This window comes from Nannospalax galili, unplaced genomic scaffold, assembly GCF_000622305.1.
Source record: "Nannospalax galili isolate Female #2095 unplaced genomic scaffold, S.galili_v1.0 scaffold655, whole genome shotgun sequence".
NCBI classification, from domain to species: Eukaryota; Metazoa; Chordata; class Mammalia; order Rodentia; family Spalacidae; genus Nannospalax; species Nannospalax galili.
This window is the reverse complement of record NW_008337285.1, coordinates 2457450-2470006: the sequence shown is the minus strand read 5'-3', so window position 1 is coordinate 2470006 and position 12557 is coordinate 2457450. Positions and strand designations below refer to the sequence as shown.

The 12557-nt window shown below is 37.8% G+C and overlaps 1 protein-coding gene across 1 annotated transcript in view; it reads left to right on the top strand.

Annotated features, from left to right (window-relative positions):
- Positions 1–12557, top strand: part of Faf1 (Fas associated factor 1) — a gene marked incomplete in the record, with an annotated part of 402697 nt that overhangs the window by 55320 nt on the left and 334820 nt on the right. The window contains 1 exon segment of the mRNA XM_029563227.1: positions 8561–8607. Coding sequence (XP_029419087.1) covers positions 8561–8607 — 47 coding nt within the window.

The following is a 12557-nucleotide window of genomic DNA, read 5'->3' as shown; positions in this document are numbered from 1 at the left end:
AACTAATTTCTTTTTATTACTCCAGTGGTTTATTACTTCCAAGTGATTTAAACAAAATACCATGTAGCAAAGTTAGTAGTTTAGCACACCTGTAAGTGTGATAACTTGGCAATTCTTCCTGCTGTTTCCAAAAATCAGTGTATTTTTGGAAAAGAAAATAATATGTGGCAGTTAAAATTCCAGTATAATTTTTTGTATTTTTTGCCACCAGTTTTCAAAACACAGTGCTGCTTAGTGGTAATATAACTTATTAACATTTTAATTTATAGTTTTTTATCTTTAAATAAAATGTACAAAATAGAGCTGGAGAGATGGCACAGCAGTTAAGAACACTGATTGTTCTTGCAGAAGATCTGTGTTTGAATCCCAGTACCCACATGGCAGCTAACAACTATCCGTAACTCCAGTTTCTGGGGATCTTATGGCCTCTTCTGTCCTTTGTGGGAATTGCTCCACACAGGTGCACTTACATACATGCAGGCAATACACGCATACACATAAAATAAAAATAATAAAAGAATTGTACATTTAAAATAATAAAAATAATAAAATAATAATACCTTTATATTTCTTAATTCCTCCTTAGGTTCAACTTTTTTCATCTTTTAATTTATTAATTTTGGATTTTATTTGGTTTAATTTGATTTGATGTTTTAGCAGTGTTTATAGCTCAGGTATGTATTTAAACACTTCATCATTTGTGCATAGTCCACATTCTTATTGGAACTTAGTTTCCTGGGTAGACTGGAGCTAAATAATATATATGTAAATTTATAGATATACAGTATAATTTTAGTAAGTACTGTGAATGAAGAGAAAACTCAAGATAGTGGAGTGTAGCTCTTAAAGCTGTAGAGAGAGGATAGTTTATATTGGAGTCAGGTAAAGTTATTTTATAGGATAGCATTTTAGCTGAGACAAGAACAAGCAGAGGAGTTACAGGGAAAAAGCATTGTGAAGACAGAAGGTAGAATCAGTGCAAAGGCCACAAAGTTGAGATGAAATCTCTATTTGAGAAACAGAAATCTGATGGGGCCAGAGTAACGAACAAAGTAGTGTGCCAAGGTGAGATGTTTGAACAGGTATGGGGTCCAATTTTGTAGGAGTTTCTAGATGAGAGTGTTGTATATGGCAAGAACATTTTTGTTTGATAACTTAAGCCAAAAATGATTTTCTCACACACATAATATTTAGCTACATACATATAGTAATCATCTAAAGTTATATTGGTTTATATTATAGAGTGTGCGTTAAATTATAAGATCTGTAATGTATTTATGAAGAACTAGTGGAAGAACTCATCAAAATGTCAGTTCTTTTCCTTTGTACCTGCTTTTTACCATTGTGCTACATAGACCTTTGAACTCAGAATTTGGAGTTTTATATCAAAATGAAAGTTTGCTTTAGTCTCAGTGTAAAAGGACTAGTATAATGAGACTTAGAGATTTAATGTATCTGGAGCCTAGTTAGCATGATGAAACTCAGTATATGTAGAAGTGTAAGGAGTTTTCACTTTTGTCAGTTGACAGAAAGTCTGATGAGAATCTTGCATTCCTAGTCAGTCAGGAAATGTAACAGAGTCCAGGATGCTTAGCTTAGTCTGGAAATTTAATGATCCAGCATTCCCAGTTAGTCAGGAAGTATAACAATTCGGCACTTAGCCAAATACTGCTTAGCAGCTGATAGGAAAGTTTGATGGAAAGGAAGCAGACATTAATGGTCAAAGTGAAGTTTTGGAATCAGTTTATTTAGGCCGCACTTTTGATTGAGCTCCTTTAAGGTTTTATGTCTCATATCCGTTTTTCAAAACTGCAATGATTTAAAAACACTTGGTTTTGACTTTTCACTCTGTTTGCTTTCACTTTGGCTTTTTAACATTAAAAAATTTTTTTATTGTATTTTATGTGTATGAGTGTTATGCCTGCATGTAGGTAAGCGCACCCGTGTCGTGCAATGCCTGCGGAGGACAGAAGAGGCTGTTGGATCCCCTGGAATTGAAGTTAATGGACAGTTGTTAGCTGCCATGTGGGTGCTAGGATTTGAACCCGGGTCTTCTGCAAGAACAGTTAGTGTTCTTTACTGCTGAGCCATCTCTCCAGGCCTCACTCTGGCTTTTTATTCTCTCCAGTTATGTTTAGGTTTTTTCTTTTTTTTTGTTGTTTTGAGACAGCGTCTCCCTTTAGCCCCAGCTGTCCTGGAACTCACTATGTAGACCAGGCTGGCCTTGAACTCACAGAGATCTGCCTGCCTCTGCCTCCCAAGTGCTGGGATTAAAGGCGTGCACTACCACGCCCCGGCTAATTTTAGTTTTTAATTTTTTTTTTCTTCTTCCTTCACAGGCCTAGTTGGCCAGCAGACTCCAGAGATCCAATCAGTCTGCCATACTTGGCTTGTATGTGGTGCTGGAGACCCTAACTCAGGTCCTCATGCTTGCCTGGCAAGCACTTTGTCAACTGCCATCTCCCCAGACTCAATTTCTCTTTTTCTTTCTGAATAGTAATATTGGCTACATTTTCTTTAGCCATTTATCTCTTGATGGACACAGGTTGATTCCTTCTATGTTTGACTGGCAATATGTGCTGGAATTCATATCTGTTCTCAGGAATTATGGTTTCCTGTTTTGCGGTGTGAATATAACTAGCCTTGAAAGTTGGGTCTTCTCAGATCTGGTTTTTAATGTGGTTAGCTTGGTATTAGGGCCCAAGGCAAAGTCCTGCGTTCATTTCCTTTCTTTGCATCATTTCTGCTTGGTATCTTTCTCTGCATTGTGCTGCATGGATAATACATCAATAAATAAACATGTTTTCCTGAGTTTATGAACTACTTCAGAAGAGATTGTGAGAATCCATATTTGTACCTGGTCACCTGGAAACAGATAAAACAGCATAGAGCTTGCCTTTTACATCTAAGTGGGAGGAGACAGTCTTGGGAACTTGACCCTCAGTTTGTGAGATCTGATATTATCATGAGGTAGACAGTATCTGAGTTAAATTGAGTTAGATGACATCTAGTGGGTGTCTGCTTCAGACTTGATTGTTTCTATAGCATGCCTGCACACCCCTTCCTTTTCCTGGTGTCAGAAGTGATCTGTGTTTGGATATATTAGTAGGAGAAATTGAATATGAATAGGGGTTGGTTTTTCCTTCTTGAGAGTTTCTTTTTTGAAACAGGGTCTTTCTGTGTAGCCTAGGTTGGCATTGCACTTGTGATCCTCGTGCCTCAGCCTTTGAAGAGTGTATCACTTGCTTAGATACCTTAAGAAGGGTAAAGGTGTGTGTGTGTGTGTGTGTGTGTGTGTGTGTGTGTGTGTGTGTGTGTGTGTGTGTTTCTGGGGAATTTAGGAGATAATCCATCAACTTGGATGTTTTTTTATTCACATGTGCTGGTACCAAACCTTGTTCTTTTTTTTTTTTTTTTTTAAATTTGCTTTTATTGAATTTTTGTGTATTTTATTGTGGAAAAGGAGGCAGAAAGATTGTAAGAGTCAGGGAGAAGGTTCTTTTTAGTCTTTTTCTTCTACCCCAAATCTCTGGGTCCTATTATTGGGGCATAATTCCTACTTATACAGAATATCTCAATCAATCTTAATCATCTTTATACTCCTGTCCCCACCAGCACTCTCCCATACCCCACTCCCCCCACCTCCCACTGAAGCCCATATACTCTGTCATTCTTGTTAAGGTCTACTGTGTTAAGTCAGTGTCCCCAGATTTTCCCCAGTGCATGTCCATCCACTGAGGTCTAGTCAGCCTATCTAGAGTCCCTTGTTTTAGGAACACCAGCTCTTCTTCACCTAGCAGCAATCAGTTGCCAATATTTCTTCAGATAAGATTGGGTTCTACTGTTCATTTTCTCAGTTCTATGCTGGGTTTTTGTCTGCCTGAGTTTGCATGGGACTGTATGCTGACACCATTGCCATAGAATCATATGAGCAGGTTCCCAGGAGCTTGTAAGACTGTTTGCATGTGGTCATGCACATCCTTCCTGGCTCTTACAATCTTTCCAGTGGTGCCTGACCCTTGCAGTGGTGCCTGACCCTTGGGAGCATGAAGTTTAATGAAGGAGTCTTGTCCAAGGACCAGCATTCAGTAATCTCTTGATCTCTATGCTTTGGCCATTTATGATCTTCTGTTTTCTACTGCATGAGGGAACTTCATTAATGAGAACTGAGAGATTCATTACTGTCTTCTTCTTTACCCCTGTTCTATGTTCCATGAGCCTTAGGGGTAGAGGTTTGCATTGTAGATGTGTCATTTAGACCTGGGCAATTCATAGACAATGTCTGTGTGTGACCAGTTGTGGTACAGGATAATAGTCTCCAACTGGTGCAAAATGAGCTTCTTTGATGAGTGGTGACTGGGATATTTGTTTGTAAATATAAGGGTGCATATTTTGCACATAGTAAGAAATCACTTTAGTCTAGGGATGTGACAGCCTTGGGGTTTTCTCTAAGATCTGTGACTACTCCAGCCTTGTGTATTTGATTATGTTTACAGTACCAAACTTGAGTTTCCTCCCATTAAGTGGACTTTGGTTCAATTAGGTAGCTGCTGATTGCCCACAAGATAAAAGTACCACTACTGCACTAATGTTATATGCTGTGCTGGTCATTGATGTGGTTATTTGGTCTTGAAGCTGGTGTTGCACCATCGATTGATGTTTTCCCTTGGCACCTTCATAACGTTCTCCAAAGCTATGAGAGCTAGCCTTCAGAGGAAGTGGTTTCAGGTCAGTTGCAACTTTATTGCTCTAAATCCTGTGTCCAAAGTATGCTTTGTCTTCAGCAGTAGGGTCTTACATTCAAGTTCTGGGAGGTCATCAAGGGCTGTAGCAATAGCCTAAGCAAATTTGGGGGTCTCTTGGACCACCCTCGCCAACAACTCAAAGGAAGGTTTCTCCTGTCTGGCACTGTTTCTTGTTATGTAGCTTTTAGCTATACATATGGACTCATGTAGAGATACTGTATGTGTCATTTGTCATTAGGTTGTTGGACTAATATGCGTCCCTCTGGTTTTTAAAACTAGCTACGTATTATTTATCTCTCCTCTCTATCTCTCTGTCTAACCCTCTGCCATGGTTTCCCCATTTAAAGTGTCTCAATTTTCCCCATTTCTCCCTTGATAATACCAGTCTCCTGTGGTCCCACCTCTCTTGAGCTCCTTCTTTCCCTTTATCCCCAATTTTGTTTTTTATTTTATATGAATGTTATGTCTGCATGTATGTAAGTGCACTCGTGTCGTGCAGTGCCTGGGGAGGTCAGAAGACGGCATCAGATACCCTGGAACTGGAGTTATAGATGGTTGTGAGTCACCATGTGGGTCCTGGGAATCAAACCTGAATCCTCTGCAAGAGCAACCAGTGCTCTTTAATCACTGAGCCATCTCTCCAGCCTTATGAGGAGTCATTTTAATACTATAACTATTTGGTAGAAAACTAGTTTTAGACTCTCCCGTATGTACTGTGACCTGCCTAGTCTCAGGTTCCTAGACCTGATATGTTGGGTATGGGTTCCATCTTATAAAGTGGACCTCAAATCCAATTAGAAAATGGTTCATTACATCTTTGCTATTTGTGCTACTATTATACTGATAGGCATATTTTGCCAGGCCAGTTGTTTTGATAGTTCACAGCTGGGTAAAAATTGATGATTTTTTTCTTCTTCTGGTAGAATGCAGAGCACCTTTCAGCAATATGAAAGCTTGCCAGTAGAGATGAGACTTTGGAGTCAGTATGAACTTGATTTTTTTCTTCTTTTCCTACAGCTCATTTATGTAGTGTCTTCAGCAATAGGGTCTTATTGTGAACTTCTGGTGGGTAACCAAGAGAGGGAAATGGCCAGTAGTGTTTGAGGGTCTGTGGGACTCCTGGTCAACAGCTTCAAGAGAGGGAGTCCATTCCTGGCATTTGGGGTTTTATGTTGTTAGCCTGTGGTGTCTAGTAGGGGCAATCTTCCCCTGTTATAACTCCCTTTACTATCTTTTTTACAATATATATGTATATACTTTAAGAAGCTTCTATAGTGATAGGTTTCAATATGACAGTATGACTTTTCTCTCAAGACCTTTAGTGTTGGTTATCTCTCAGCATTCTCCCTCCTCTATTCTGGTCTCCCATTCCCCACCCCATTTAGCCCTTTCTACTTTATTCCCTTTTCCAATGCTTTCTACCACCCCTCCCAAGAAGATTCCCCTCCACCCCGAGTTAAACATGCATATTGAGGATTTCAAAGTTAGTATCTAATTATGAGAGAAAACATGTAATGTTTGTTTCTGGGTCTGGTTTACCTCACTCAGGATGATTGTTTCCAGTAATATACATTTACCTGCGAATTTCATGATTTCAACTTTTTTTTTTTTTGGTCTTTGAGACAGGGTCCAATTGTTACGATGTTTACAGGGTCCAATTGTTACGATGTTTAACGATCAGGCTCAGCTGAAGTCCTGATGGTAGTTATTTCATGCAGAAGGGACTGCTGTATAGCATCATCTTATTAAAAGGGCCTGGAATTTAAAAGGATTTGGTGCTAGTATCCACATATGAGGGAGAACATACGTTGTTTTTCCAAGTCTGTGTTACTTCACTTAGTATGTTGTTGCTCTTTTCATAATTGAAATTAATGACTGTGAGGAAACCAAAAGCAGGCTCATTTTAGATAAGGATGCAATCTTAGCTCATTTTACACATGAGGAAATTAGAGCCAAGGAAGTTCAGTGTATATACTAAGATCATCAAGTCAGTAATGGGAGAACGTACATTCAGACTTTGTGTTAACTGAATCCTTAATTTTTTCCCATTATATTTTGGCATTTCCTAGTGAGAATATGAATATAAATCTTTCTAAGCTCTGTTATTTTATCTCTTTTTCAAAATCATATAGCATTCTCTTAACTATTTAGTATTATTCGACAAAGAGGTATTTGTACATGAACCATTACTGTGAATAGAAAGGGAAAAATTAGCCTGGCACCAGGTAGAGATGCTTCTGTTAAAACTGTGACTTTGAAAACCATCGTTAACATTTGTTCGACTCAAAGGTTTCCTCCAGTGATGTGAACTTCTGTGGTATCTATTGCTGTACTCCTAACCTCTGAAGTATCATAGTGGAATGTCATAATTCTTGAAATTCATAATCAACTTATATTCTGCTTTATTTTTATTTGATAATACACCACTGTATACATTCCACTTCTTGCAAAAGTTTATGTTACTGTTTAACAAAACATACAAACTCCTTTTGTTAATTGATTTCCAGGCAGCTAATAAAACACAAAAAGTATTAAATGTTTTTGGTTCTCATGTTATATTCTTCCTTTTTATTGGGCGGGGGGAGAGGACTGTTTTTGAGGTGGGTACCCCATTTAGGCCCAGACATGGTGGAACTGACTACACCAGGATGGTCTTGGACTCAGAGATCCACCTGTCTCTCTCTCCCAAATGCTGGTAGTATTAAAGGGGTATGCCCTATGCCAAGCTATATATTACATATATATATTTTCCAGTGTTTTCTGGCCTCCATACCCTTACATTTTGTGGGATTTTGAGATTTTTTTTTCCTATCTTTTCCATATATATATATATAGTCTTTTTGAAACAGGGTCTCCCTGTAGCCCCAGCTGTCCTGGAACTCATTATGTAGATCAGGCTGGCCTTGAACTCACAAAGATCTGCCTGCCTCTGTCTCCCAAGTGCTGGGATTAAAGGCGTGCGCCACCACGCTCAGCTATATTTTCATTTTTTATATAAGATGATGAGAGGGAAGGGAAGAGAAATCAGTATGGTTCAAAGGCAAATTGTAAGGTTGGGTTTTTTTATTTGGGGTGTGTGTGTTTTCCAGACACAGGCTCTCTTTGTCCACTAAGCTGACTGTAATTCAGGATGTGACAGCCTGCCTACTTAGTAGCCTTCAAAAACATACATGCCAACTCATTCATATGCTATATTCTTACAACTTGGTAGCTTGTTAGCTTAAAGACCAATGTCAGTAATGTTTACATAAGGGAACTTCTATAATCCCATTTCCTTTTGTTAGCAGATGTAGTTAGTTGGGTATTAGGCTTACCAAATAGCTTTTCCCTTTAAATTCTTTTCTTCTTAGTGTTCTTTTTATGTAATCATGATTATAACATAAAATGATCAATATAATCCTTCAGCTCTTTTTTTGTAGTGTCATTCATAACTTATGTTTTGTACCTCTCAATCTACAGAAGGAAATAAGTATTAACCTTTTAAAGTTAAAGTTACTGATTTTACTTGTTTTGATGTTTTTAAACATTCATTTTGTGGGTGTTTTTACTTGAGTAAGGACTGCAGAGTTAAGCTTTTTTTAATAACTCAAAGTTTGGTGATATTTTATGTTTAAATGCATGTTTTTAAATTTTATGTCATTTTTACTATAAAGAAGTAGAAACATTTAATAGGAAACACTTTGTATCATTAAGGAAGCATTCAGTATGTGGTTTAAATAAGTATTTTTAAAATGTACATATTTCCTTTTATAGTACTCTTCATCCCACTTGGACAATTACCTGTTTCTTTAAATGCCTTTTGTTTTTCTTTGCAGGCAGCTATCAATGGTGTAATTCCCCAGGAAAATGGTATTCTACAAAGGTATGTTACAAGGCACTGAGTAGTTAGATGACAGTTTAGCACAGTGAAAAGAAAAAGTTTTTATTTTTTAGTTCACTTTCTAATTTAGGTTTTGATTTTTGATGTGTTAAGTTCATTGATATAGGCATTGTTCTTCAAACAGTTAATTCTCTAAAGCTAGTTAATGTAAATGTTCTATAATTCCCCAAGTTTACTCTAGTTTTTCCCCATTCGTCTTTTGGTCTCTAATTCAGGATAATTTGCTACAATTTCAGTAAGTCTTTAATAATAATGACACTTTCCAGAGCAGGGAACTATTGTCTTACCTGAAATATCATCTGTTAGCATATGGACTGGTTCTATTGGCTTTGTAAGTCTTTGTTAGAGGTAAAATTGAATGCTGATTCTAAGACAGAACTCTAAAATTTAAAACATATTTAAAAATATATATGTGGTTTTTCTCCTTAATATGTGAGACTTTGGTTCTGTATTAAAAGAACCCAGTATAAAGTCTTAGGAGGTAAAACCATTTTCCCTTCCGAGTATAGTTGAATTACTCGATTTTTTTTTTCCCTTTCCTTTGTCTCAACTCAAACTTTTGGCTTGAGTTTTGTGGCTGAGATTTCTAAGTTATTGAAGCATGATCTGCTAAGTGCAAATGAGGCAAACAGAAATAGTGAACTAGGAATAGTTTTGGAGAGGAAGAAAAATATTGTTGCAACAACATAAAAAATTCACTATGATTGCAAAAATATGGTGTACTTTGTGTAGGAAACTGTGTATTTAGGATGGAAGCAAAAATGTTTGATGACTGTTCCATTATTAAAGGGAATCTATACAACAACTCCCCTTTAAAAATTAAAAAAAAATCTGTCACATGTTTCATCTAGAGTAAATGTGGTTCATACTCAAAGTCTGTACCAGCTTTTTGTTTTTGGTTGGAGAGTGTGAGTTAAAAGCATTTACTTGGTTCTATTGAAGCTCTTGTCCAGAAAAGCAAACCATTAAAAAAAAAAAAAAAGTTTCGGTTTAGAAAGCTTTAGAATACTATCACTCCAGTTTCATTTTTAGTAAATGCTATTACCACATTTTGTGTCAGTTTTTCTCTGTGCTAAAGTGTTGTGGCTTTTAACCAGTAGATTCTGAAAACAAAAACAAAAACAAAAACATTGGCCTTAGCTTACATTTCTTTTTTCCTTTTTTTTTGGTCTTTTTGAGACAGGGTCTCCCTGTAGCCTCAGCTGTCCTGGAACTCACTATGTAGACCAGGCTGGCCTTGAACTCAGAGATCTGCCTGCCTCTGCCTCCCGAGTACTGGGTTAAAGGCATGCGCCACCACCTCTGGCCTACTTGCATTTCATGGCCTTCACTGTGGTGAACTGTAAAATTCCGTTTTCTCCTGAAAACATTCCATCTTTCTTGTTACAGATGATATCTTTTCTTAATTGTTCTCTCTCTCTCTCTCTCTCTCTCTCTCTCTCTCTCTCTCTCTCTTAAAGTAGTATTGAATTGTTCTCTGAAAAAAAGCTGCTGTAAGATTTAGGATCAAAATTTGATCAGAATGAGGATTTGTTTGCTTTTTGAGGAGTAAATCATATTTGTGTAAGAAAGCCTGCATGTTGTGCAAAGCCGGTGGAGGCCAGAAGAGGGTGTCAGATCCTCTGGAACTGGAGTTAAAGATGGTTCTGAGCCACGATGTGGGTACTGGGAATCAAACTTGGGTCCTCTGGAAGTGCAGCCAGTTGTTCTTAACTGCGTAGCATCTCTCCAGCCCCAAGAAAATAAGTTTCTTCAACTGTTTCCTCCCCGTGTTCTTTAGTTTTAAAATCATTGTGGTTTCATAATTGAAAATTCCTCTCGTGTGTCTATCCATAGGCAAAAATAAAAGGGGTCAGCTTATACTGTTTGGTAGGTTTCACACTAAAAGCAGAAGACACTGCTGGGTATGATGTATGTAGTCACTTAAAGGACCATTGTTTTGTATATTTGGTTTAAGTTGAATGTAGTCTCTATTTAAAAATGATTGTTAGTTTATACCTTAACAGAGAAGAGGAATAAAATACTTTAGAAATATGCATTTCTATGTGTCCTACTTTCATTTATATAGCTATGATAAAATACCCTGACAAAAAGCAACTTCGGGGAGAAAGGGTTTATTTTATCTCACAAGTCCAGATTACAGTCCATCATAACAGGGAAGTCAGGGCAGAAACTTAAAATAGCTCATTATGCCATGTTCATACTTCAGAGCAGAGAGAAATGAACACATGCGTGCTTACTGCTCAGCTCACTCTCAACTCTTCCTTAGTCTGGGACCCAAACCCAGGAATGGACCTATTACCTAATTTTAGACTGGATCCTCTCACCTCAATTAATGTAATGAAGACAGTCCCTCACAGACATACCCATAGCCCCACCCAATCTAGATAGCCCCTCATTGAGGCTCTCTTCCCGGGTGATTCTAGATTGTGTCAAAGTGAAAATTAGAACTAATTGTCACAGCCAGGTGCAGGAGGATCTCTGGGAGTTCAAGTTATTTTGATATATCACAGTGAAAGATTTATCGTCCTCTTTTTTTTTTTTTTTTTTTTTTTTTTTTAAAAAAAAAAAAAAAAAAAAAAAAAAAAAAAAAAGAGTGAGAGAGAGAAAGAAAAAAAAGAACTAATCACATAATTACACTATCTATTATGAAATTTGTGGATTATAAAATATTGTTATGAGGCACTGATTTTTTTTTAAAGATAGGGCCACCCTGTAGCCCAGCTGGCCTGGAATTCTCTGTGTAAGTCATGTTGGCCTCCACTTCGCAGATAACTGCCTGTCTCTGCCTCCCAAGTGCTGGGATTAAAGGTTACCATGCCCAGCCAGAGATACTGATTTTCTTTTTGGTCTTTTTTTGAGACAGGGTCTTCCTGTAGCCCCAGCTGCCCTGGAACTCACTATGTAGACCAGGCTGGCCTTGAACTCACAGAGATCCGCCTGCCTCTGCTGGGATTAAAGGTGTGTACCACCACGCCCAGCGAGATACTGAATTTTTGATAGGATATAATCATTCCCCACTGGTGGATGTATTGATATTAAATTCTTTTGGCCAGAGATCATAAAATTTAGGGGGTTTGATTCCTGGGACCCACATAGAACCAATTCGCACAAATGGTCTTTCTGAACTCCAACAGAAGTGCCACTGTAGGCACTCTTACGCATTCAGGTGTGCAAATGCACACACGTGGCATACACACACACACACAAAATGAATAAATGTACCTTTTTATTTAAAAAAGGAAAATAGTGGCTGGAGAGATGACTTAGAGGTTAAGAGTACTAGCTGCCTTTATAGGGGACACCCACAATGGTAGCTGATAACTGTCCATAACTCCAGTTCCATGAATGCCAGTGCCCTCTCTTGGCCTCCAGGACCATTGCATGAATGTAATTCCCTTACATCCATGCAGGCAGAACAGTCATTCACATAAAATAAAAATAAGGAAAATTTTGTAACCTGCCACTTTACTGAATGTGTTAATAACTTCTAGTTTTCTGGTGGAATTTTTGGAATCTCTTACATATCATATCATCTGCAAAAAGGGATAATTTGATCTCTTCCAATTATTACTCCTTTAATTTCCTTCTCTTGTCTTATTGCTCTGGCAAGAGTTTCACGCAATATGTTAAAGAGAAGTGGCGATGGTGGACAGCCTTGTCTGGTTCCTGATTTCAATGGGAACGCTTCCAGTTTTTCTCCATTTAGAATGGTGTTGGCTGTGGGTTTGTTATATATGGCTTTAATTATGCTGAGGTATATGCCATCCAGTCCAATTCTCTCTAGGTCTTTGAACGTAAATGCATGTTGAATTTTGTCAAAGGCCTTCTCTGCATCCATTGAGATGACCATGTTGTTCTTATCTTTGAGCCCATTTATATGCTTTATGATGTTTATTGACTTATATATATTGAACCAACCCTGAATCTCT